Source organism: Anabrus simplex, chromosome 2 (assembly GCF_040414725.1).
Source record: "Anabrus simplex isolate iqAnaSimp1 chromosome 2, ASM4041472v1, whole genome shotgun sequence".
NCBI classification, from domain to species: Eukaryota; Metazoa; Arthropoda; class Insecta; order Orthoptera; family Tettigoniidae; genus Anabrus; species Anabrus simplex.
Window position 1 is genome coordinate 290,349,503 of NC_090266.1, and position 26,746 is coordinate 290,376,248.

Sequence of the window (26,746 nt, forward strand, 5' to 3'; positions counted from 1 at the left end):
GCTAAGGCGTGAGGGAAGGAGCAAGGGGAGGGACTTTCAATAGCACTTCTTAACTCAGGCATGCTAATGGAATGTAAAACATGCAGCTTACCTTAATTTCCTCGTACATAGAATGACAAACTGATTCACACAAACACACACTTACACAAATATATATTAAATTAAAAATCAATAAACTACATAGAATGCACATTGTTCACATGTTGCTTTCACCATATTGCCTGATTAATGATTGTAATTCCACGAGTGTGTTTACATGGAACTTGCTGGATACATGAATAATTATCATTCCATCTTGGCTGTATGTGTTGCACAGTCCAAAAGTGTCTCGTGCCTTCTTCAAAATGTCCTTTCTCAACCTAGTGAGGAATTCAGTTATGCATAGTTTGGAGCCTTTCAGCTGTCGCTTAGCGCACCAAACTTGATCCCGCTGGTGGTAGCGGAGGAATTTTATTGTGATAGGCCGATTACCCTCAGTCTCTGTCACAAGTCGATCTACGTTGCCGTCCCAGTCATTGACAGCGATCGATGGAGTCCGTGGACAATTTGACTTTCAGTTTATCACGGTAAGATTCAGTGATCCTTCCGTAAATGTCCTCATTAGGCGTCTCGCTCATTCCATGCAGAGGGAGATAATTACGTCCACTGTACTGCTCTGCTTTGTTGCTCCGAGCCTCCTGAATTTCTAGTTGTTTCTCAATATCAGCGATGTTGTCTTTCAAAACCGAGAGTTCAGCATGGACAGAATTTTGGAAGGTTTGGAAGTCCTCTTGAAGCACAGTCAGAATATCGCTGGGATTGGTAGCACTGCCGGTGGGAGCAGAAATGTCTTACTCCAGGCGGGCTTGGAATTAAGCCATTTGCTTTTAGAAGTCTTTAGTTCTTTCCCTCACTTCTTTCAGGATCATAGTTGCACACACGATGAGTTTGTATCCTAAAGTTTCAAATTACACTCACTCGCGATTACGACTTGCTGGTTTTCTTGCATTTAGGCAGGTGAATTGCGGAGTAACTTACACGTGTCTAGATCTCAGCGCCATTACTTTTTCAAAATTGGAATAGTTATTATAGCCGGCCCCGCGGTGTACCAGGTTCGATCCCCGGCCAGGTCAGGGATTTTTACCTGCATCTGAGGGCTGGTTCGAGGTCCACTCAGCCTATGTGATTACAATTAAGGAGCTATCTGACGGTGAGATGGCGGCCCCGGTTTAGAAAGCCTAGAATAACGGCCGAAAGGATCCGCCGTGTGGACCGAACGACATCTCGTAATCTGCAGGCCTATGGGCTGAGCAGCAGTCGCTTGGTAGGCCATGGCCCTTCGGGGCTGTTGCGCCTTGGGGTTTGGTTTGGTTTGGTTAATATCCTAACACTGACTGACAAGACACTAGAATTGTTTGATTTCATGAAAGAAAGGTATATAGCAGTCCTAGGATTCTCTGAAACAAAGTGGATAGGAAAAGGTGAGAGATCATGGAAAGATGGACACAGGCTGTTCTGCAGTAGAGAGCAGAAAACTAGAAATGGTGTTGGACTGATTGTGAAATGTGATATTCAAGAATATGTGGAAGGAGGGATATATATGGGACAGAATTATGGCAATTAAGAGTGCAGTTTACGAATGGAACAAAGGATATTTTTCATGTATACGCCCCATAGAGAAATTTCTAGAGGAAGTTGAAAAGCATATTGAAGAGAAAGAAATAATATTGATAAGGGATATATATGAATCCCCTGCCTGTCATAAGAGGTGGCAAAAAGGGCCCCCAGGGGCTCTTAACTTCGGAGCATGGGCTGGCGACAACAGGGCCATTTGCAGAGTCCTGGCTTCGCTTCCACTTACGAGTGCCAGGCGCGTCTCTTTCATCTATCCTATTCGATATCCGTTGGTCAACTTTTGTTTATTACTGATCTCGGTGGTATTAGAGCATACAAGGCCTAGGGAGTCTTTAATTTTCATACCTTGCATCCGGGAGATAGTGGGTTCGAATCCCACTGTTGGCAGCCTTGAAGATGGTTTTCTGTGGTTTCCCATTTTCACAGCAGGCAAATGCTGGGGCTGTCCATAAATCAAGGCCACAGTTGATTCTTAACACTTCCCAGTCCCATCATCACCATAAGACCTATCTGTGTAAATTGTAGATATTGCAAATTGTAAAAATAAATTACAAGATGGTGGGAAGAATATTGAAAGGACTTGAATGTGCAGAAAAGTAAAGGAAACAACCAACCCTAGATCAAGAATGAGGAAAACCTAGCACATTCTAGTAAATTCACCAATGACTTGGAAGACAAAATTATTTTGTAGTTGATACATTTTGTCCTTGTGCCAGCCTCCTCATGGGGGAAGTTGTATTAATAATAATAGCCGTTAAGAAAATGAAATTAGGTAAAACTGTTGGTGTACATTAGATGAAGTTGTTTTAGAAATTATTAAAGCTGCAGGACCAGTAGGTTTGCAGTGGACATATCGGTTACTGAGACGTGTAAAGAGAAGCAAATACTTGAAGACTTGCTAAAAAGAGCCATAATACCAGTTCAAGAAAGGGGATAGGAATCATAATTATGTGTCTGGTTGCAAAAATTGGGCAAGGATAACAGAAAGAAAGTTTCGAGGAAAAATGAGAATTCCAAATTCAAGAGGAACAATTTGGATTTAAATGCAGATAATCAACACTAGAACGAATCTTTATCATGGGGCAAGTTATGGAAAAGAACTTAGGCTGGTAATGACTTTAGTCGATGAAAAAGAGGCGTATGGAAATGTACCCAGCAAAATAGTTTGAGAAATTCTGATGCAGAAAATTGTAGGTAAAGATATAATAGAACCAGTTAGAACAGTGTATTGTATATGTTGCAGTTGTGTGGAAATCAATGTCAGAGGTTCGGGCACATGGTATCTCGTTACTGGAATCCGTCTGCATGTGGTACATGTGGCGGAGGAGTTCGTGCCGTGGAAAAGTGCACAACTCCTTACAGGTGCACTAATTACTCTGCTCATAATTTGAATATTGTCTGCAAGGATCTTACTAAGGACACCTCAAACATAAAGGAACATGTAGTAGAAATCGTGAAATACCGTAATTGTTTTGTCAATGCAAAATTTAGGAGTGAAGGAGGACAATCATTAATCTTGCTTCAGGAATTTCGATGGAATGTGTTGTATTACTGCCTTCAATCTTACGTTAAAAATTGACCACTACTTGTGAAGATTTGTGAAGAAAATAGTTACAAGATTCAAGATTCCATTAAAAAAATAAATTATATTCACTTTTAAATAAAGCGAAATGCTGAAGACTTTTTAAATGTGCTAAAACTAATAACACTGGCTCTTGATGTAACCCCGAGAAGTGACTGTACCATTGGACACGCAGTGATAGTGCAGAAAGAAAACAAATTTTGACTCGGAGGAATTACAAGTGTTAAGGAATTCTGGAATATTAATGCACAGAAACTAAGATGGTTGAGAAACTTTATCAAGCATTGGCTGCACCACATTTTCTGGCTTTCATTGTTCATTCAATATTAAACCACTCAGAAAATGTTTTACATCCATCCAAGCTTGAATGTGCATTTTTATTTGCCCAGGAATAATATGCAGGAACTTCATTTCTATCAATACTTGTGAAATATCATGCAAAATTATGTTCACCGATGAAGTGATGCAAGGTGTGCAGTGGTGGAAATCTCAAGAAAATATCATTGGTAAGTTGGTAATAGAAGAAGTTATGCAACTCTCTAACAGCTAGAGCGTCGTCTGCAGGTGTTGAATGTGTGTTTTCTGCATTTGGTGTTGTTCATTCATCGTGAAGAAATGGACTTTTGTAGACAAAGCTTACAAGCTTGTGTTTTTGTATAAGCACTCAAATTAGGAAGCTATAAATGTGACTGAAGACAAAGAACCAGTTCAGAAACAGGCTTGGTCTAAAGAATAGTTTCTAGTTTGTATTTTTTATTTAAAAGAATAAGTAACGAGACAGAAAAACTGGTTTTAAGATATATTTTAATACATACCCCAATTCAAAATACTGGTAAAACACAATTTAGATTGATCCTTCATTATTCACCTTAGGTACTTAACCCTTTGCAGACAAATTTTTTCCTTGTGTAGTCCTGCAGTAGTCGTATTTTTCTTTTCTTTGACAAAGCTGTATAGTTAAAATGAAGGTATAATGAAGATACAAAGTCTGACTCACATCATTATGAATTAATTTCTCACTCTAGATACACACTGTAGGCAATAAACATGTAGTTGGAAGACAGTTTGCCCCTTTCCTATTTATATTTCTTCTCCGTGTGGTACTTCTCGAAGCACTTCATTTGTTTTGTTTTTTTCTCTTGCATAGCAGTTAGTCTCATCAACAATTTGTTGTACCAATTCTTCCGTAAAACATAGTGAAAAAAATTCAATGCGAGTAGATGGTTTCTTACCTGTGAGAGGTGAGAAACCTCTAATCAAAGTGTGTGGTTTCTTTACAAAGTTCAGATCAGCTGGGCGATAAACTCTCCAACCATTGTCTGGTTCACTACTATTTACTGTATATCGCTTTCATTCTCGCTTTCAACTACTTCTATTTTGCCAGATTTGTCATCGTCACTGCTGTTGATTTCATCTAAAAACGACCGAGCTCGATAGCTGCAGTCGCTTCAGTGCGGCCAGTATTCAGTATTCGGGAGATAGTAGGTTCGAACCCAACTGTCGGCAGCCCTGAAGATGGTTTTCCGTGGTTTCCCATTTTCACACCAGGCAAATGCTGGGGCTGTACCTTAATTAAGGCCACGGCCGCTTCCTTCCCACTCCTAGCCCTTCTCTGTCCCATCGTCGCCATAAGACCTATCAGTGTCGGTGCGACGTAAAGCAACTAGCAAAAAAAAAAGCATCTAAAAACGAGCTGTATCAGACAAAGTAGCATTACCATGTCTGCACACCGCCATTTTCAAAGCTGATTAATGTAAACAACAGCTCTTTCTTTATTTACCTGTAAAACTCATAAAACAAAGTTTTAACACATCTAGAAGGCTGTGACATCCCTAAAGGTTCTATACAATAACTATAGATAGCAGCAGCATGCATAATTGCTTCACACGCGTATATATTTACCGCGGGAACAGGTGGCGGGTATATCCCGACATACGTCCAGAACAGGAAATTGGGATGTCGGGAAATGCCCGAAAGTCGTCCGCGGATGGTTAAACAGTGATGTATAAATCAATCAATCAGTCATTACTGATCTGCATTTAGGGCAGTTGCCCAGGTGGCAGATTCCCTATCTTTTGTTTTCCTAGCCTTTTCTTAACTGATTGCAAAGAAATTGGAAATTTATTGAACACCTCCCTTGGTAAGTTATTCCAATCCCTAACTCCCCTTCCTATAAACGAATATTTGCCCCAATTTGTCCTCTTGAATTCCAACTTTATCTTCATATTGTGATCTTTCCGACTTTTAAAGACACCACTCAAACTCATTTGTCTACTGATGTCCTCCCACGCCATCTCTCCACTGACAGCTCGGAACATACCACTTTTATTGGCCTTAATTTGTGTTTCATTTTTAAAAAATGAATCCCCTATGTAATGATGTACTCCAAAACGGAATAAAATATGTTTGTTTTAAGAAACAGCACATAATCTTCACTTGCTGTTGGATAGGTAACCCACTCGATCACAATTGTTATGCGGTTTGCTTACCTTCCCCTGATATATGTAATTGCTATTTTTGAGAAATATGTTTTAATGCGTGCGCTGTCTGGTATTGTGCGAAATGCCCGTCAGTTTCTATTTTTGTTCTGAAGTCTTTTCACCAGTTGCAAGTGCAACAATCTCTGACATTGTACTTTCGTCCTTCTGCACGGTTTGGACACAGTTTGGAAGTGGTTCCATCATGGTTTGGTATCAGCTTTGAGGTGCTCATAGAACGTGTCATCTTTGAAAGAGTTGCTCTGAATGCACAGTGATACATTTGTCAGCAAAAACTTCAAACTGATGCACAATAATAACCTCACGTGTCAGAATTCCTACACCAGCATACAAACCCTGAACTGGCCAGCACATAGCCCAGGCCTCAATCCCATTGAATACCTATGGTATATGCTTCAGCAAAATGTCTGACATTGAAATTTTGGCACTCTGAATGAAATGAGACCAGCACTATTGGAGGAGTGGATGCACATCCCGTAGGAAACAATCCAGGATCTCGTGTGTATCATGCTACGGTACATGGAGTTTTTTTATAGTCACCAGGGGTGGATACACTCATATTACTAGCATGAGGAAACTGGTCTATGACAGACAGGAAACATTCGTTTCACTGGTTCGTGAAAGAAGACATTGTCCCTTTAATTCTATTCAGAGAAATTCAGTGAAAATGTAGAAATTAGAAATTCTTTAAAAATTTCACAGTGACAATAATGAGCAAAGGGCACAGTCATTGCAGTTTGTTGTGCAATGAATAAAAAACAAGGTTTAGTGTTAATAAATAAATATCATTTTGAAAAAATTTGAAATGATCCCCTTTTATTGCCATTCATTGCATATAAAATGAGCAATGATACTGGCATTTACATACTTGGTTCTCCAAACTTCGCTGAGTCAACAGCTTTTCTTGTATGGCTTAACAATAGCTTCACTATGCACTGGATATGAAATATATATTTATTTTTTGTAAATCAGACTCTTGAGGTTTTCCACCCTAGAACATACCTATATTTTGCACATAGTTTATTGTGGCTTGCCATTTCATGTTTTACCCCAAAGAATGTTACGCTCTGTATTCCACTCTTCAAGTGATTACATATTAAACTAATGCTGCCTTGATACAATGTTACTTCAATTCTTGATTATACTGATATGAAGACCAATTTTTGTTTCTACTAAGAAAAGAGACCAGAAAGTACAAATTTTTTGGTTCTCAATACTGACTTCAGAAAGCATTGCTGATTGTGTTTTAATGTGAAACTTTGGTATTAACCTTATGTGGGGCATTTTATATAAAATCACAAAATGGCAAAAATTGTAATGTATATCCTTTTGCATTATCAGCACTGTAGCTTACCTACTGGCTTTTGAATTAGACAGGCGAGGTTTGAATCATGATCAATTCCAAGTTGGATTTTCGCCTGAAAATTTCTGCACATCAGGAAAGACATCTAACGTGAAATACTGGACAAAACCCACTCAAGTGTCCCCAGAAATATCTGGAATAAGCTGAAGAATTTTCTTTTTGACTTACATACTTTTAACATTGAGCGATTCACTTGGACTTATTTTCCTCTGTTGTTTCCCTAATCCTGTATAAGTACGAAGTATGGGGCAAAAATTCAAAAGATTGCTGATGGAAGGGCAGTTTTATATGCTTATATTGTAATGAGGGACTGTGCGTCTATATATATAATACGGTAATTGCATTTGTGTCATTATTTATTTACTTATAGGTCACTTGACAGAATATAAGAGGCTATATGAAGTAGATCCAACAAATCCACTATTGATCAAATGCCGTCCATATTTCCGAAGATCACTCTTCACTGTTGGTTTGTTACTCAGACACTTCGACTTCACTGATAAGGATGTTATCAAGGGCTTACAAGTAAGTATATGTAATATCAGACAAATTAGTTTTGGGTGCAATCTTAGACTTGACAATGGGTTTTTTTCCTCATGATTGTTTCTTTTCTCCCTAAGGAGAATGTGAAAGATCAAGTATTTGAGACTTTGGTTTACTTCGTACAACAACCAAATGAAGATATGCAAACTTACACCTTGAAAGCAATTGGGTCACTTTGTATTCGCCACTATGAGTTCATGCTTGGAACTGAATTGAAAACCTTGTACCATCGCCTTCTTACTTCAAATGATGCTCCTCTAATGATGAGAACTCAGGTAAGTTCATGTTGTGATTGCAAACTTCTCTCTTCAACAGCAGTAAAATTATGTGCTATTCTCTTCTAAGTCTTTCATTTTTTGTTGCTTTTCTGTTATAAAATGTCCTTGCATTATTTTGTAAATTTCAAAATAATGCTTCTAAAATGAGTATGTATATTTTAGGTCCTGAACAACATCGAAATGTATTTGCAGGAGGAGGAGAGTCGAATGATCAAACAGGACCAAGAATGTGAGTATATGGCAGAGCATAATTTACGAATACAAATTAGAAATCTTGAAAAATACATGAAGGTTAATATTATAAGTGTTGAAATTGAAGTTAGTTGTAATTATTATATGATCGATGGAAAACGGTAAATAAAAATGTAAACAGACTCTGGGATGGGTATAAAGAAATTGTTGAGGAATGCAAAAACAGGTGTGTACCATTAAGGGTGGTAAGGAATGGTAAAGACCCACCTTATTATAATAGAGAAATAAAGAGACTAAGAAGGAGGTGCAGACTGGAAAGAAATAGAGTTAGAAATGGCTGTGGAAGTAAGGAGAAATTGAAGGAACTTACTAGAAAATTAAATCTAGCAAAGAAGGCAGCTAAGGATAACATGATGGCAAGCATAATTGGCAGTCATACGAATTTTAGTGAAAAATGGGAGGGTATGTATAGGTATTTTAAGGCAGAAACAGGTTCCAAGAAGTACATTCCAGGAATAATTAATGAACAAGGGGAGTGTGTATGTGAGGATCTTCAAAAGGCATAAGTATTCAGTCAGCAGTATGTAAAGATTGTAGGTTACAAGGATAATGTACAGATAGAGGAGGAGACTAAGGCGAAAGAAGTAATAAAATTTACATATGATAACAATGACATTTACAATAAGATACAAAAGTTGAAAACTAGAAAAGCGGCTGGAATTGATCAGATTTCTGGGGATATACTAAAGACAATGGGTTGGGATATAGTACCATATCTGAAGTACTTATTTGATTATTGTTTGGCCGAAGGAGCTATACCAGATGAATGGAGAGTTGCTATAGTAGCCCTTGTGTATAAAGGAAAGGGTGATAGACATAAAGCTGAAAATTACAGGCCAGTAAGTTTGACATGCATTGTATGTTAGCTTTAGGAAGGCATTCTCTCTGATTATATTAGACGTTTGTGAAATTAATAACTGGTTCGATAGTAGGCAATTCGGTTTTAGGAAAGGTTATTCCACTGAAGCTCAACTTGTAGGATTCCAGCAAGATATAGCAGATATCTTGGATTTTGGAGGTCAAATGGACTGTATCGCGATTGACCTGTCTAAAGCATTTGATAGGGTGGATCATGGGAGACTACTGGCAAAAATGAGTGCAATTGGACTAGACAAAAGAGTGACTGAATGGTTTGCTATATTTCTAGAAAATAGATCTCAGAGAATTAGAGTAGGTGAAGCTTTATCTGACCCTGTAATAATTAAGAGGGGAATTGCTAAGGCAGTATTATCGGACCTTTATGTTTTCTTATATATGTAAATGATATGAGTAAAGGAGTGGAATCGGAGGTAAGGCTTTTTGCGGATGATGATATTCTCTATAGAGTGATAAATAAGTTACAAGATTGTGAGCAACTGCAACGTGACCTCGAAAATGTTGTGAGATGGACAGCAGGCAATGGTATGTTGATAAACGGGGTTAGAAGTCAGGTTGTGAGTTTCACAAATAGGAAAAGCCCTCTCAATTCTAATTACTGCATTGATGGAGTGAAAGTTCCTTTTGGGGATCATTGTAAGTATCTAGGTGTTAATATATGGAAAGATCTTCATTGGGGTAATCACATAAATGGGATTGTAAATAAAGGGTACAGATCTCTGCACATGGTTATGAGGGTGTTTAGGGGTTGTAGTAAGGATGTAAAGGAGAGTGCATATAAGTCTCTGGTAAGACCCCAACTAGAGTATGGTTCCAGTGTATGGGACCCTCACCAGGATTACCTGATTCAAGAACTGGAAAAAAATCCAAAGAAAAGCAGCTCGATTTGTTCTGGGTGATTTCCGACAAAAGAGTAGCGTTACAAAAATGTTGCAATGTTTGGGTTGGGAAGAATTGAGAGAAAGAAGAAGAGCTGCTCGACTAAGTGGTATGTTACAAGTAATAAATCTCATTGTAGACCGTATTGGACATCAGATATGAACATTAAAACAAGAATAATAGTTAACACCACCTTTCCAATACTTATCTTTCCTATATTTAGGAAATAAACATTACAACAGGCGTTGTAAGATGGGACATGTTTCACTTAAGTCGTAAGCATCATCAGCCAAAAATAAATCTTAGCCTAAAGTTAGGTCAGGGCCCTGAACCTAGTATCCTTAACATATATGGCACCCTAAGAATCAACATTTATATTTATAAAATGAAAATAGGCTTAAAACTAGTGTGAAAAAACATGGAATGTTACAACATGGCTAAGAGAAAAAACACAATCGAGTTGAGACAGAGGATAAGAACAGAAAGTAGGCTACCTCTGGCAACACGAGTACGTGTTTTTTCTAACTCAGCCATGATGAACACTCTTATATATTTTCACTCTTGTTTTTATGTTTGAACATTCTGATTGACTGACTGTTAACAATGATATCCTAATGATTTTAATTATTTCACTACCAGCTCTGTATTGTAGCATACTTTCTGTTCTTATCCTCTGTCTCAACTCGATTGTGATTTTTCTCTTAGCCATGTTGTAACATTCCATGTTTTTTCACACTAGTTTTAGGCCTATTTTCATTTTATAAATATAAATGTTGATTCTTAGAGTGTCATATATGTTAAGGACACTAGGTTTAGGGCCCTGACCTAACTTTAGGCTAAGATTTATTTTTGGCTGATGATGCTTACGACTGTTAAGCAAAACATGTCCCATCTTACAATGCCTGTTGTAATGTTTATTTCCTAAATATAGGAAAGATAAGTATTGGAAAGGTGGTGTTAACTATTATTCTTGTTTTAATGTTCATAAGTGGTATGTTCCGAGCTGTCAGCGGAGAGATGGCGTGGAATGGCATTAGTAGAGGAATAAGTTTGAATGGCGTTTATAAAAGTAGGAAAGATCACAATATGAAGATAAAGTTGGAATTCAAGAGGACAAACTGGGGCAAATATTCATTTATAGGAAAGGGAGTTAGGGATTGGAATAACTTACCAAGGGAGATGTTCAATAAATTTCCAATTTCTTTGAAATCATTTAGGAAAAGGCTAGGAAAGCAACAGATAGGGAATCTGCCACCTGGGCGACTGCCCTAAATGCAGATCAGTATTGATTGATTGATTGATTGATTGATTGATTGATTGATTGTCAGGAACTGTAGTAATTTTGTTTTAATATTTAGTGCATGTCTTAAAACACCTTCTTTTTCGTTTTACGTCGCACGGACACAGATAGGTCTTACGGCGACGATGGGACAGGAAAGGGCTAGGAGTGGGAAGGAAGCGGCCGTGGCCTTAATTAAGGTACAGCCCCAGCATTTGCCTGGTGTGAAAATGTGAAACCACGGAAAACCATTCTCAGGGCTGCCGACAGTGGGGTTCGAACCTACTATCTCCCGAATACTGGATACTGGCCGCACTTAAACGATTACAGCTATCGAGCTCGGTATCTTCTTTCTAGACAATGTATTTTATGTTAGATCAGCTGCTGTGTTTGTATGTTTATTATACAACCAGAAGGCTGGTTTAACAGCTCTGTCATCAACTGTCATAGATGTAGGCCATCAGCCCCTTAAATAAGGTTTATTGTAGGGTTCATCAAGGTGCTTCTCAGAAATCTTCATGAGTCTGTACAGCACTGGAAAACCTGTTCCAGAATCCAAAATCTATAGGAAGGGTTGAAAATTGAATCCAAGATTGCCTAAAGAGCTGTTAGCATTTGTAGCTTTCTAAATTTTTACGTTTCAAACCTGATTATTGCATTTTGTGTGAAATGAGAATTTGTGTGTTTATTTTAATTCCTTTAATATCAACTTCGATGTGATAATAAGAGAAATAAGTTTTACCACATTGAATAGTCTATTCAAGTAAAATATAATTACTTCATGTCATACTTTTATAAGGAACTTATTACTTATACTCTTTTGTGATATTTTTACTTTCTTGTATTTCAGGGTCCAAGCTGTCTAAGAAGGAGAACTTGAAAGAAATGGGCGATGTTTCATCTGGGATGGCCAGCACTGTGATTCAGTTGTACCTGAAGGAGATACTGGAATCTTTCCTCCACCCTAATATAGCTGTGAGACATGCTGCTTTGAAAGTTATCCAGCTAATCTTACAACAGGGACTTGTTCATCCTGTGCAAGTAAGAAATAAAGTTATCATTACAACTCTAAATAGCAAAATTATTGGTTTTTGATCTTCTTAATTGTTTGTGAATATTTATTTTAACATATGTGATGACTCAGAAGAAATATATGGTGCTTGAATCCTAGAAAGAGGCTCTTTAATTAAATAGTTATCAAATCTTTTATAACTACTGCCACATATACTAGAATATTTTGTAATTCTGGACAGTAGTGTTAGGTCAATTTATAGTTCTGTTATTTGGATGGTACACTTCATATAATTTACAAATATCAAAACCAAACTGGATCTCTAATTTCTGTACCACTGTTCCAATCTATATTAATTCTCCTTTAATAGCACCTTAGAGATCTACCTGCCGTCAGGAATCGTTTCCTTGTACTGTACTTCCATCATCTGATTGTGTCCAGTTTAGGGAGATTGTTCAGACTGTGTGCCAGCTCATATAATGAATATCATACTTACTGTATATGTAACTTATTCTACAAAGCTACAAGTTTCATAGCACCAGGCTGAGTGACTCAGGTGGTAGACTGTAAGTTTGCATGTTTGATCTTGTCTGTGTTTGGTAGCATTTGAAGGTGCTCAAATACGCCAGCCTCATGTTGGTACATTTACCTTCACATAAAAGAACTTGTGCAGGACAAATTTCGGGAACGTTCATGTCATAAATAAAAAATTATGTTAAAGATCTACCTTTTCAACACAACAATCAATATTTACGATGATATTCGATATCCTACTAAAACGTGATACAATCTACAGTATTTTAAAATACAATTTAGAGCTTACCTGTATCTGTCTACACATGATTCTCGGCTATCCCAATTGATGATGTGGTGAAAAGGTGGATCATTAACATATGTTTTTTAATAATATACCGGTACTAGACATTTACCACAGATCAAAAAATGAGATTCATAACTTGTAACGTCTCGAAAAACAATGAAAAAACTTGATGAGATGGAAAAACCAGCATCATTATTATTTTTATTATTATTCAGGTTTTCTTGGGTTTCCCTGCTGTTAATTTGAATTGGGCAGTGTTGTTATTATTATTGTTGTTGTTGTTGTTGTTGTTATTACTATTAGTAGTAGTAGTAGTAGTAGTAGTAGTAGTAGTAGTATAGGAATGTTAATAACACTCAGGTATATTTTAAACAAGTACAGTAATTTTTCTTGCAGTGAAATTGTGGAGGGGAAAGGAAGTCCTCTGTCCATGGCCTTACACACAAAAAATATTTAAAAGTGTGGAATAAATTTGTCTTATTAGTTCATATTTAAGTAGTTGATGATGATATTCTATATCCTACCAAAAATTATACAATCTACAGTATTTGAAAATATAATTTAAAAATTTTATAATTTAAAACCTTTACTTTTCTACGCATGATGCTCAGCTATTCTGATTGATGTACGTTGTACTATAATACAGTGATTTGTTAATTATTATTACTGCACTTTATTAATACATAAATAGGATGGTGTTATGCATCACTTGACCAAGCGCCAAAAGTAGATTTTGAGATATTGACACAAATGCAAAATGCTTTGTAGTAATTCATATTTTCTGTTAAATGTTATGTAATCTATACCAAAATAAAGATAGATACATAAATTTTCTTCTTAATGTATAAAATTTAGGGATATTTGAAGTATATTGTTATAATTTGAGATAATGGCGTTTGGTCACTTGATGCTTTATTGAGGTTAAATAAGTTTTTTGTTTTACATCACTTGACCAACAAATGAAATTGTCATTTAGTGATCAGTTGGATTTTTAAAAATTCAGTGCAGTGTAAAATATGATACTTGTTAACTAATTTTATTGCTTATTTAAGTACAGGATTGAATTATACATAACAGCATACAACATGACATAGAAAAACATGAATTTTAGAATATGATATAGAAATTACACTGGTAGATCATAGTATTAAGGCACCATAAACACACAGTTTCTCCAAGTGTAACATAATGCAATATTTTAAGAATTTTCGAGTTCAAAATCCATATTTCCACAATCAAACCCATCTATATCATCGTCTGTTCCAGGATCACTAAACAGGTCCTTACAGAAAGTCTTATCATCGTTCGGTATTTGCTTCATGAGGGAGCCCAGGTCGTTCAGCTTCGCTTCTGAAACTGGTTTTCCATTGGGCCATAACAGAATGAGCAGACCGTGTAGAGCTGATCCATTTTCATTCTGAAGCCGGTGACCAACTGTAGATTTCTTAATGTTCACTTCAACACTGCGTTCTGCACCAAAATGTGTTTTAAAGAAAATGCTAAAAGGTTTATCTTTCTTCAACTCTATTTCTCTCACATGGAGCCAGTTTACCTTCTCACTGTTTGTGCCTGTCTTCCTGTTCACAATGCGCTTCTCCACATGAACCGTACTACAAAAATCCAGTCCGGTCATTCTGTGCACAACAAGCGGGTTCTTCTTTTGGCACACCTTCATTACATTTATGTAGTCTTCGGCAGTATAAAGGCGCTGCTGAAATTTTAAAGCACATTCTATATCCTCAAAGTCGCTGTCGTTAGGGAGGAAGCTATGGCCTGGAAATAGGAATTTTTGTGTAATCTTTTCAATGGTAGGGTGTTGTTCCAAAACTGTTTTCAGAAGTAGAACAATCTTTATATTACGATTCTGGCCTCCGCAAGAATCTGACCACAGTATGACCTCTTTGGCTTTGTGCATGTTTTCCATGAGATGCTTGTACAAGCAGGATCCAACCTCTTGAGCTGCTCGTCCTGCCACTCCTTCCAACCAGACATAACAATGACCTTTATTATCTTTCCCACTATGAATCCCTAAGTTATATAACCACAACTTGCGCATGTAAAAAAACACATTTGTGGGAATACGGGGCAATGGCAGTGTTTTTTCAAGGTCAAAACAAAACGTTTCAAGTTTGTCATCCAACTTCAATTTTTCCATATTGGAGGATTTTAGGTTCTGGGCCTATGTTGCATCTTTAAGATGTTCCTTCTTCTTGTCGTCAAAGTTTTTATTTTCGCTGCCAGAGGAATTATTAATCTGGAGCTGTAAAATGCCACAGAGGTTACACGTGTCCTTGATGCTCTTTCTTTGCAAATTGAATTCTGTCAAGAATATCCTTTTGTACAAAGAAAGTGACACAGAATTTTCGTACTTCTGCTTATATAAATTGTACATCACCTCCATTGTAGTATCTGGTGCCAGAAATTCTCTCTGTGTTTGTTCTCTTCCATAATGTAATGTGTATTTTGGAATCTGTTTTTATGTGGTCAACTATTTCTTGAAACTTATTCTGAGGCCATCTCTTGCTTCCACCGGCGATTCCTCATTCATCCCTTATACCCTTTGGAGATTTTATCTTCTTTAAGGCTAGATGTACTCGGCCATGGAAATTCTAAAGGTCTGGAGAAAGAAAGTCCTGCAAACCTGAATTCCACATATGATGTACTTCCTGGTCACTGTTTTTCTCTTTGAATCTTTCACTCTTTTCCTTTTTATTTCGTGCTCACTCACCATATCACAAATGAGTGCTGTTAGAGCATCGTGAGAATCTCTATTATAGAATTTTTGAGATTCCTTTTGAGCATATTTAGCACCTAACTTGGAGAGACATTTGCAAGGACATAGATACTCGCGAAATTCCTTAGATTCCTTCAATTTTCCACTCTTGAGTTATGTAAGCTTCATTCCTTATACATTTCATTTTTTTTCCCCCCTATTTTGGCTGGGATATTTTCTTTTTTTTTGTCCTTTCTTTGGTCTTCCAGAGCATAATTCACTTTCTTCACTAGTTCCTGTCCTTGATGTCTCCTAAATAAAAACAGGAAATTATTACTATTAATAATAATATTTAAGGTTATAAATCTACATAAAGAAACTTAAATAGATCAATGAAATTTTAAGTATATTTAGTAACGCATCTAACACACCTGAAATTCGTTTACTGCAATCAAGTGTTGTTGGCTAACTTCTGCTGGAGGGAATGTTCTGGGATCTACACCTTCAGTTGCCTGTTTCTCATCAGTCTTCCAAAGCGATTGGAACAGCTTCCGCTGTTGTATTATTTTCCTAGAATAGTAGTTCTTCGATTACAAAAACTTAATATTTTAGGGAAAGCTAGCAAATGTGCATACACAGTTTGAATTTCTTATTTAGAAGTGTGTTTAACAGCATATTGTATAGTGACATATTATGATATCTAATAAGTGTAACGGTAACGGGCCTCATCAGCTTACCACAAATTCACGTAATGTAACCAAAGAATTTCGGTCATCTTTTTAGGAACTCAGCATTATGAAGCTGTTCGTTGACTACCAGTGATCTGCATTTATTGAAACAGGCGTACCAATTGCAGGTGTGATGGGACCCTCTAAAATATCTTCTGTTTCCTAAGATAGGAACGCATTTTAAAGTCATAAAACAGTACCTTTAAGCACTGATTTGTGAATTAACAGAAGATTATTGAGGTTTACTCAACTGAAGCATCTGATTCTTCGCTAACAAGAAAATTCGCTCAGACGAGATATATGAGGATAACGGTCCATTGCTACGTTCTTAGGCTTAAACACTTATTACCACAATGAGGGATTTCGGTAAATAAAGAAAGAGTAGGTTAACTACAATGATGACACATTGCAGAGAAACAATGCGAACTCAAAAGCTGTGTAACAAGGAAGAAAACCTGCGATGCGGGAATCTACTTTTAGTATCACACGACCAAGTGACTGCACGCGTGTTATGTGGTCATTTGATGCGTAATTCATATGATGCCATGGTGTCGGCTGTCAGCTGTTTCCATTTGCATGATCAAAGATTGCATTAAAAAGCGCCTATAATATGATTTGAATGTGAAAATTACACCTATATCCATTGGCTGTACGAGGACGGTTTGAAAAGTTCTCGGAATTACCGCTAGATGTCAGTGCTAGAGCAACGAGTTTCCCGCGCAATAATCACACATCCTTTGTGAGTGAACTCATGGCGCGTCAGTGCTCTAGCTGCAGGAGTGTGGTAGTGACGACTCTTTGTTGTTGTTCCCGCGTAGTGATTTGTGACAATGGAAAAAACTGAGATTCGAGCAGTGAATAAATACTTTGTAAAGAAAGGTATGAAAGCAAAGGAAATTCATGCTGACTTTCAGAACACAGTGGGGGACTCTGCTCCTTCGTTTTCAACTGTTGCCAAGTGGACCAGAGAGTTTAAATTCTGTCGGGAGAGCTTGGATGATGATCTGCGTAGTGGACGGCCAAAAAGTGTTACGACCCCAGAATTTATCGCAAAAGTGCATAAAATGGTCATGGAGGATCGTTGACTGAAAGTGCAGGAGATTGCTGAAGCTGTAGGGATGTCTTCTGAATGGGTATATTATATTTTAACCGAAGAACTGGGTATGAAAAAATTATCCGCAAGCTGGGTGCCATGCTCTTGACATTGGACAATAAACGCACCATATTGGAAATGTCCGAACAAAGTCTGGCCCGTTTTCAGTGCAACCAACAAGATTTTTTGCGCCCGTTTGTGACTACAGATGAAACTTGGGTTCACTACTATACCACAGAGACAAAACAGCAGTCAAAGCAGTGGAAACATGCTGATTCACCACCAGCAAAGAAAGCAAACGCAGTGCGTTCGGCCGGAAAGGTCATGGCCTCAGTTTTCTGGGATGCAAAACGCATTCTGCTGATAGACTATCTTCCTGCTGGCCAAACAATTGCGGGGCAATACTCCTAGACCAACTACAGGAAAAGATACGCGAAAACAAGGCCTGGTTTGGCAAGGAAAAAGGTAATCTTTCATCAGGGCAACGCTCTGCCACACACAAGTGTTGTTGCCATGGCAAAACTTCATGAACTGAGGTATGAATTGTTGCCACATCCACCTTATCCCCTGATTTGGCACCGTCTATTCCCCAAGCTGAAAATTGTCCTCGGTGGACGGAGATTTTCTACAAGGGAAGAACTGACAGCCAAATTGGAGAGGTATTTTGCAGGCCTGGAGGAATCTAATTTTCGAGATGGGATCAAGGCATTGGAACATTGCTGGACCAAATGCATTAGTCTACAGGGAGACTACGTTGAAAAATAAAAGCAGTTCCACCGAGGTGGGATACTTAATTCTAGTACATTCCGAGAACTTTTCAAACACCTACGTAAGTCATTTGTTGTATTAGGTGGGAGCCAGAACAGTTTCACGTTTGACAATGTTTTGTTTGGGTGGCAGGTGGCATTATCGAGGAAAAGAGTAACCTTTCGGTTTACCTTTCTCATTTTTGCATTTAATCCATTCAACCAAACTTCCATTAAAGTGGTAGTCATCCAAGCAATGTTATTGCTTTGCCAGACCACTGGAAGGCTATCGATTTTCAGATCCTTGAAACATCTTGGTTTCGCTGCCTTCCCAATCACAAGAGTTTTTACAATTCTCCCTCCGTATTCCCATACATTAACACTAAAAGCCTTTCCTTCGACGTTTAACTCCCCCCGACAAAATTTTTCTCCATTAACGACAGGAACTTTGTGGGTAATAATCGAAAGAACAATCCTGCTTCGCCCACATTGAAAAGGTTTCTACGTTTGTATTCTGAAATCAAACATAGCAGTTTTGATTTCAAATCATTGACTACGCTTTCATTCACATCCTTAGATTCCCCGCAAACTTGATTGCAGACAATACTGTGCCTCTTCTTGAAACTGTCAAGCCATCCTGTAGATGCTTTGAACTTGTAATTTCAAAGAAACCTGGCGACAGCAAGAGCTTCATTTTGAAGCATTGGACAAGAAGTGAGCATGATTTTTAAACGGACTGAGGTGAACCACTCCCTCACTACATCATTGATTTCCTAGTTACCGGTGATTTTTGCCTTCCTTTTCATTTGACCATTACCTTGAATCCACTAGTTAACTTTATTTTTAATCGTGTTGTAAAGTTGCATTTTTCCACACTTGAACGGGAGCATTATTTGCCGCACCAAGAGTTTATCCTTTTCCGTAACTTCAGTTATTTTAACCTTTTTGTTTAGCGACAGTGTCGCATAAGATTTAGCCATGGTCAGTTTGTCTTCATTTTTACAAATACAGTAGCCAACCGTTTGGAAGTACGCCTGGTTCCTTATCTTTGTTAACGATCTATTCTGAAAATCTCATGAGCGTCTTGGTCAACTTCCCTGTTCAGCTGTTGTACCTGTTTATTTTAGAAGAAAATTACACCCTTATCCATTGGTTGTAAGTCACTTGTCGTATTAGGTGGGAACCAGAACAGTTTCACATTTGACAATGTTATGATTGGGTGGCAGGTGGCATTGTCGAGGAAATGAGTAACCTTTCGGTTTTCCTTTCTCATTTTTGCATTTAATCCATTCAACCAAACTTCTGTTAAACTTCCATACTGGCCTTTCCCTCACGGAAATTCCTGAAGTGGCCAGGTGAAGAAAAAGAACGACAGGTTTACTGATGGCAGATATGTCCAAACGCGTGTATCATTTTGTCCAAACAATGGCATTGGTCATACCAGCACCAGAAATGCACAAATATTGTATGTAGGACTACATAAGTTCCTAATATTTTCCACATTGTACAGGTAGATTTTAAAGAATTATTTAATTATCCATTTCAGTTTCCACATTGAGGAAATTCTGCGTTATACAAAAGTAAGAACATTGTAACGCTGTAAGGTTCACCAGGACCAAGATAAATTCCGTGGTGGACAAGTTTCAGCTTTATTCAAGTTCCGCTTCGAGCAAGTTTTACTGTATCATCATCATCATCATCATCATTGACATTCTTCAGTTGCCAAGGTGTGGTGTACAAGCCCCTTCGATCTTTGTCTTTGAACCACTATTCTGTCATAACCTTCTCCCAATATTGTCCTCTATCCTCGACATCTTTCTTTATTAGATCGGTCCATTTTTCTCTGGGTCTGCCCACTGGCCTTTTTCCATTTATTTTTCTTTCATATTCCCTTCTTGTAGTCCTTTCCACATGGCCAAACCATTTCAGTCTTGCCTTCTTAGTAGGAAGTCTCTCATTCCCACCTCCTCTCGGACGTAGTTCCTGATCTTCTCCTTCTTGCTCTTCTGTATCATGGTGCATAGGATGTTCATTTCTGCTGCTTGGAGTTTTGAGTTGTCTTGTAGTCTTGTCTCGTTAATGTAGTAGTTTCCAGGCTATACGAAAGGATGGGTGTATAATAGGACTTATATATTGTCATCTTAGCTTTCATTAGTACTTGTTTATCCCACAGCAGTTGTCTTACTTGGTGGTAAAATTCAGTTACCTTGCTAATTCGATTGTCCATCTCATATTTTGCAATGTTGTCTTTGGATACTATACTACCCAACTACTAAAACTTTGGAACACTGTCCAGTTTGGTGTCATTTAGTCTGATTTGTGGTATCTGTATCTTCATCACCACCATCTTAGCCGTGCTGATATTTAAGTCATGTCTCTTAAACTCTCAACTCCATTTCTTCAGCCTTTCCTCTACATCATTTTTGGTTTCACCCCAGATCACCATGTCGTCTGCAAAGATGAAAGCTTCTAAGTCCTGCTGCTCCTTCCTTTTTAGTGCTGTTATTATGTCATCCATCACAGTGAATATAGGAGGGGTGACAAAGCACTGCCTTACTATACTCCTATCTTCATTTCAAACCATTTGGACAGCAAGCAATCTACTTGCACACAACTTCTGGTTTTATCATACAGCATCTTCACTTTTGCAATAAGACTGTACTATTGTAAAATTAAATTTTCAAAAACAATGTTAGGATCATAATAAGTTGGTTGTCTATTCTTTGGAGTATCAGCAGTGCTGGGAAATCTGTGGAAATGTACCATAAATGTGAGCATTTGGTGATAACATTTGTAGGTTTCAAGAAAGCTTACAGTTGCGTCCATAGAGAATCTCTGTTTAATATTTTAAGGCATCTTGGACTACACCCCAAATTAATAAACATGATAAAATTGACTCTCACTAACACAAAATCAAAAGTGAAGTTTAGGGGTGAAACATCACAGTCATTTGAAATTAAAACTGGACTACAGCAGGGAGATGAGCTCTCACCACTACTATTTAATTGTGCTCTAGAAATGGTAATGAGGGAATGGTTTGGGAAATGTCCCCCAAAAATAAAGATTGGCCGAAAAATCAAACCAAATTGCCTGGGTTTTGCCAACGATTTAGCATTACTAGCAGTGGACATAAAAGAAGCAAAAACCCAGATATCAGAACTTCAAAACATTGCAAATAAAATTGGCCTCAAAATATAATTTGAAAAAACAGAAATTATGCCCCAAAAACCAACACAACTAAAAGAAGTTACCATAAATGGTAATAAAATGAAAATAGTAACTCATTTTAAATATCTTGGAGAAGTAATAACAAAGCAAAGCAAAGTCACCTCCGTACAGGCCATGAAGGCCCTTGGAGGAGTAGAAGGTAAAGGCTTTCACCACTATTAATCTCGGCACATGATGGGGTAGAGTGGTTAGCTCTACGCCCGGCCTCTTTTGCCCACAGGAATTAACCTGGTACTCATTTTTGGTGTAGGCTGAGTGAATCTCAGGGCCATATGCACCTCCGGAAGTGGAAATCTCGTTTCTTAAATTTTACGATTTCCTGATGGGGATTCGAACCCACGTCCTTCCGGGCAAACCGAGCACGCCTTTACCGCCTCGGCCAGGCAGCCCCTGGAGAAGTAATAACACATAACCTAAATGAAAAAATCTCAATCCAAACAAGAACAAGTAGATTAGCTAAAGCACAAAAATTAACATGGGATATCTACAGAAAGAAATGTTTATCAATAAATGCAAAAATAAAACACTACAACACAGTCATAAAACTGGAAGCTACATATGCAGCAGAAACACTTTTTCACCTGAATAAACAATCAAAGTCTGACAGACTTCAGAAAAATGAAAGGAGGATTGGAAGAACCTGCATCAACAAAAAATACCAGAAAGATGGACAGTGGCAGATAATACCTAACAAAGTCCTGTACAAAGAGCTAGAACCCATTACAGATACTATGCGTAAGAGGAGACTGGGATTCTTTGGACATATCATGAGGATGCAGGATTCGGGACTTCTGAAACAACTAGTACAATACAATCTCGTCTCAAAAAATACCACAACAGGATGTAAATGGATCAGAGAAGTAAGAGAGGATCTGAAGGAAATAGGCCTTACAACAGAAGACACCACAAATAAGATAAAATTGAATACAAAAATCAAGAATACAAACCTCTGCTTTACCCTTACATTAAAACAAACTTAACAACACGCATATTTTCAACTGAGGAAAGGGCACAAAAAATCGGAGCGTCTGAAAGAGTAGTGGGAGGACAGCAAAGCCCGAACAATCCCTTCAGAGAGACCTGAACAATGGACTGACTAAAGTGATCCTATGTGGTAGAAGAAGAAGAAGAAGAAGAAGAAGAAGAAGAAGAAGAAGAAGAAGAAGAAGAAGAAGAAGAAATGTGAGCATCCATGCAGTCCTTCATTATCCCTCTTGTATATACCTGTATGACCTGTCTGTGTCAGTACGACGTAAAGCCTCTTGTATATCCTTAGGAGCTATGTTCCTTTTGCAAAGTGGAGTTGTATATTTAAGATACCTCTGTAGTTCTTGAAGTATAATGGATTACCAAATTAGACCAGAAATGTCTGTTTATACCTACCTAGGATATTATCTTTTTGTCAATCCAGTGGTGACTGAAGTATAATTATTTCTTCATAGTGTGAATCATGTTCAGTGCATTCTGTATTGATGTTGCTGTTCTACTGTTCTGAAATCAAGAGAGAATTGACACAGTACCGTACAGAGGCAGTAATGCATACTAAAATTCTAGTACTGTACTTACATGTTTATCTGAAGAGGAAATCTAGAAAAATATTTTTGTTTCTGAATTTTTAATTAAACTTGATGCACTATTTCCTGATCATCATTGACTTTTAAATGCTCTCATTCCTAAAACTGATATTTTTATTTAACTATATTGATCAGAATAGGGATTTTTTGAAAATTTGTTTTTAAAATTTTCACCCTTTGATCTATTCAACTGTGTTCATTGGAAACATTGAACACCTTAAAATTACGAGATTTTGTATTGTGACGTGTTTCACCCCCACATACCCTGTAGATGAAGTAAAACCAATCATTCATATATTTTGCTTGATTAATGGTTTTCCTGTCTTTATTTCTAAATTTGATGAGTAGTTTCCTCTTTGGTCACCATTTTCAGGATAAAATTTGTTGTTATTCTGTTTTATACGTCATTTCTAAGAAAAAACATTTTTCTCCCACATGACATTGTTAAAATTTTGATCCAGTTTTAGGCATCTGAAATGGCATAAAGAAGTTACTAAATTTACAACTAACAAACTAGGATTATCTAACCAAACACTTAACACTAAATGATGTGTTGTGGAATACCACATTTAATAAAAACTGTGATTAGTAACAGTTTTAATAATTCATAAAGAATGAATTCACTGTCACAGACAAAGCTTACATTAAACTTGGTTATTTTTAAGATTATAAATAAAGTGTTCGTAATTTTAAACACAGTTTGCCATTACAGTTTATTATGTAACTGTTAGGTTCTTCAGTCTGCCGAAACACTTTTGAGTACTAAATTTAAAAGCTACCTGAAAAAGAAAACATACGGTAATAGGTTTACACTTGAAGAAGTTTAATTTGATTTCTTTTTCAAGTGTATTACTGTTACCATGTTTTTTCTTTTTCAAGTAGCCAAAATTAGTTTTTGCAGACTGAAAAACCTAACAGTCATAAATTAACTGAGTCAAAACTGAAAAGGGGTGGCTTCAGATATTAAAAATTAGAGTTTATTAGCATAAGTCAATTTGCTCACATGTTTTACACCTAAAATCTCATTATAGCATATGAATTATGAACAATAATGAGAGTTTGTAGCCTTTTCTGACTGATGTAAGTACATTAACTTGTTCTGCCATCAACTTGCAGTGGAGGTTTGTTATCATAAACATCATTAATAGACACTGAAAAAGAAAGTTTGGAATCTCAAGAATGCAATGCAGTAATAAATTTATAGAATGTTGTTTATTGTATCAGATACAAACCTGGAAGTGTAAAATTTTGCAAACTGAAATGTTTTTCTTCGAATATTTGATACATATTAACAGTAATAATGAAAAGGTTACAGTTTGTGTTGGTTTTTTTGTAATTTTATTTATCAAATGAAAGTTATCCCTTTTTGACTCCGCCATATTACTGTCTATGGCCGCCTCTGACAGGCTGTGGCATGCTTGCAGTCAGTGTATGGCCATCATCCCGAGAAAGACGTTCCTATTCCATTTGGGCAACTGTAGTGAGGTGTGTGGATGTTGTGGATGATCAAAAACAGCTGTTTTCACCCTGTACTCTTCATGCTCAATGCAGATCATATCCAATGAATTAGCTGGGCAATTCATACGATTGATACCTGCCCCTCTCGTGAAGTTCATCACTTATGCACCTTGATGAGGGCTGTCATTGTTCTTGGCGAAAATTAATTCGACACCATATTTATCCGTAACTGGTTGTACAGATAGCGAAAGAATTCATTGGTATTCCATTGGAAAGTTAACATCCCTCGAATTATTATCAAAGGTGTATAGTGGCCATGCATAATCTCAGCTCATTCATTACACCACCACCTCAAAATGCGTGCACCTCTTAAACATGCTGGTACTTTCGTCTGCGTCCTTTACGTCTTGTATCTGGCTTAAGTAATATCTCTGTGTTTCATCTGCAAACATGACATTACACCATTCATCCCACCCCTAATTAAGATGTTAGATCGGTCCCTCTTCTCCTCTCAACGTGATGACGGCTCTTTAGGGGAACACATCGATTCGGCACTATGCAGCCAATTGCATAGTGTGTGCAGATACGAAGACCACGGTTGCCCTCAAGAAGTCATCTTGTAATTGTTAAGCAGTCGAAGTTGGTTTCCCCTGCAGTGTTCCATGGGTATACCGATCTTAATATGGCGTTGTCATCTTCGGGGTGTCAGTCACATCATTGGTCTCACGGTACCTTTCCCACGTTTTTGACACTGCACGTTGGGTAACCCCTACAATACTTGATACTGCTGCTTGTGTAAGCCCACTTTGAATCAATGCCACAATTCTGGCTTGGTCAAACTGGGAAATACTCAATGCTGAAGCTTGTACTGCACTGCGTATACTACTGCTGATCTTCACCTGAAATGGCATAGTTCACTCGTGGCTCAGTACAGACCATAGGCAGCGACATATGCTGTATTGTGAACGAGCAATTGAATTACTTGAGTGTATGACTTTAACTGGGTACTTTACAGCTGATTGCATACAGTTTGTGCATATACACAGACCTTGGTTGCCCTCTACTACTTACAACAGGACTACACACGCCCTACAACATACGGTGCCATTCCCGCAATATTCCAAACTTTTTTTTAGGTTTATACGAATAATATTCCCTTGAAACTGAGTGTGTAGGTTGATCAATACCAAAAGATCTACAAATCTGAAAAAGTTTTTATTCCTTCAGTACCAAGCAAGTTGGTTGTGTGGTACGGACCACGCAGCTGTGAGCATACGTTCAGGAGGTTGTTTTCAAACCCCGCCATCAGCAGCCGGAAAGATAGTTTTTCGAGTCTTCCCATTTTGACTCCAGGCAGTGCTGGGGCTGTACCTTGATTAAGGCCACAGTAGCTACCTTTTGTGCCGTAGCCCTTTCATACCTAATCCTTGCTGAAAACTTATCTGAGTTAGTGGGATGTTAAAAGCACTAGCAAGAGGAAAAAAAATATTCCTTCTGTAGCATTTCTGAATGATGTAGTATGTAGTGACTCCTGAATAATACTTTTTTTTTTTTGTATCTTCACACCAACACCGATAGGTCTCATGGTAACAATAGGTTAGAAAAGGACTAGGACTGGGGAGGAAGGGACCGTGGCCTAAATTAAGGTACAGCCTGGTTTGAAAATGGGAAACCATGCAAAATTATTGTTAGAGCTGCCACCACTGGGGTTTGAACCCACTACTTCGTGAATGCCACGAACCTACTACGCTGGCATAGCAGGGGGAGAGGTGATACTCCCATGTGGTGTGTCCCAGGTGCCGGATAGGGGGTTCCTAACCGGCTTGGCGGCGGACTTTAGGGAAATTAAAATACCTCTCACGGAGCAAACACACAACTCCCCTGTAGGTGGGGGTCGCAGACGAAGAATACACCCACGGTATCCCCTGCCTGTCATAAGAGGCGACTAAAAGGGGCGACCAAGGGATGATTGTATTAGAACCATGAAACTACTTGTGATTAAAACCACCACGCGGGAAACACCATTGGTCGGTTTTACTTGCGCATAGTACCACTATATTAGGTACCAAATAGTTTTGTGATTAGTAGCAAAAGAGTGTGACGGCTTGTACAGTTCCTGTGTTTAGTAGCACTGTATGAGCGACATCATGGGATGAGGGACCCATGGTTCTGGCTTGCCTGTGACTAGTACCCACTCTATGAGGAACACC

The 26,746-nt window shown here is 37.9% G+C and overlaps 1 protein-coding gene across 2 annotated transcripts in view; it reads left to right on the forward strand.

Annotated features, from left to right (window-relative positions):
• Positions 1-26,746, forward strand: part of Nipped-B (Nipped-B cohesin loading factor) — an 804,192-nt gene that overhangs the window by 689,516 nt on the left and 87,930 nt on the right. For both annotated transcript variants that reach the window (XM_068226150.1, XM_068226151.1), the window contains 4 exons: positions 7,428-7,582; positions 7,678-7,875; positions 8,041-8,107; positions 12,015-12,205. In XM_068226150.1, the coding sequence (XP_068082251.1) occupies positions 7,428-7,582; positions 7,678-7,875; positions 8,041-8,107; positions 12,015-12,205 (611 nt within the window). The remainder of the gene's footprint in view (positions 1-7,427; positions 7,583-7,677; positions 7,876-8,040; positions 8,108-12,014; positions 12,206-26,746) is intronic.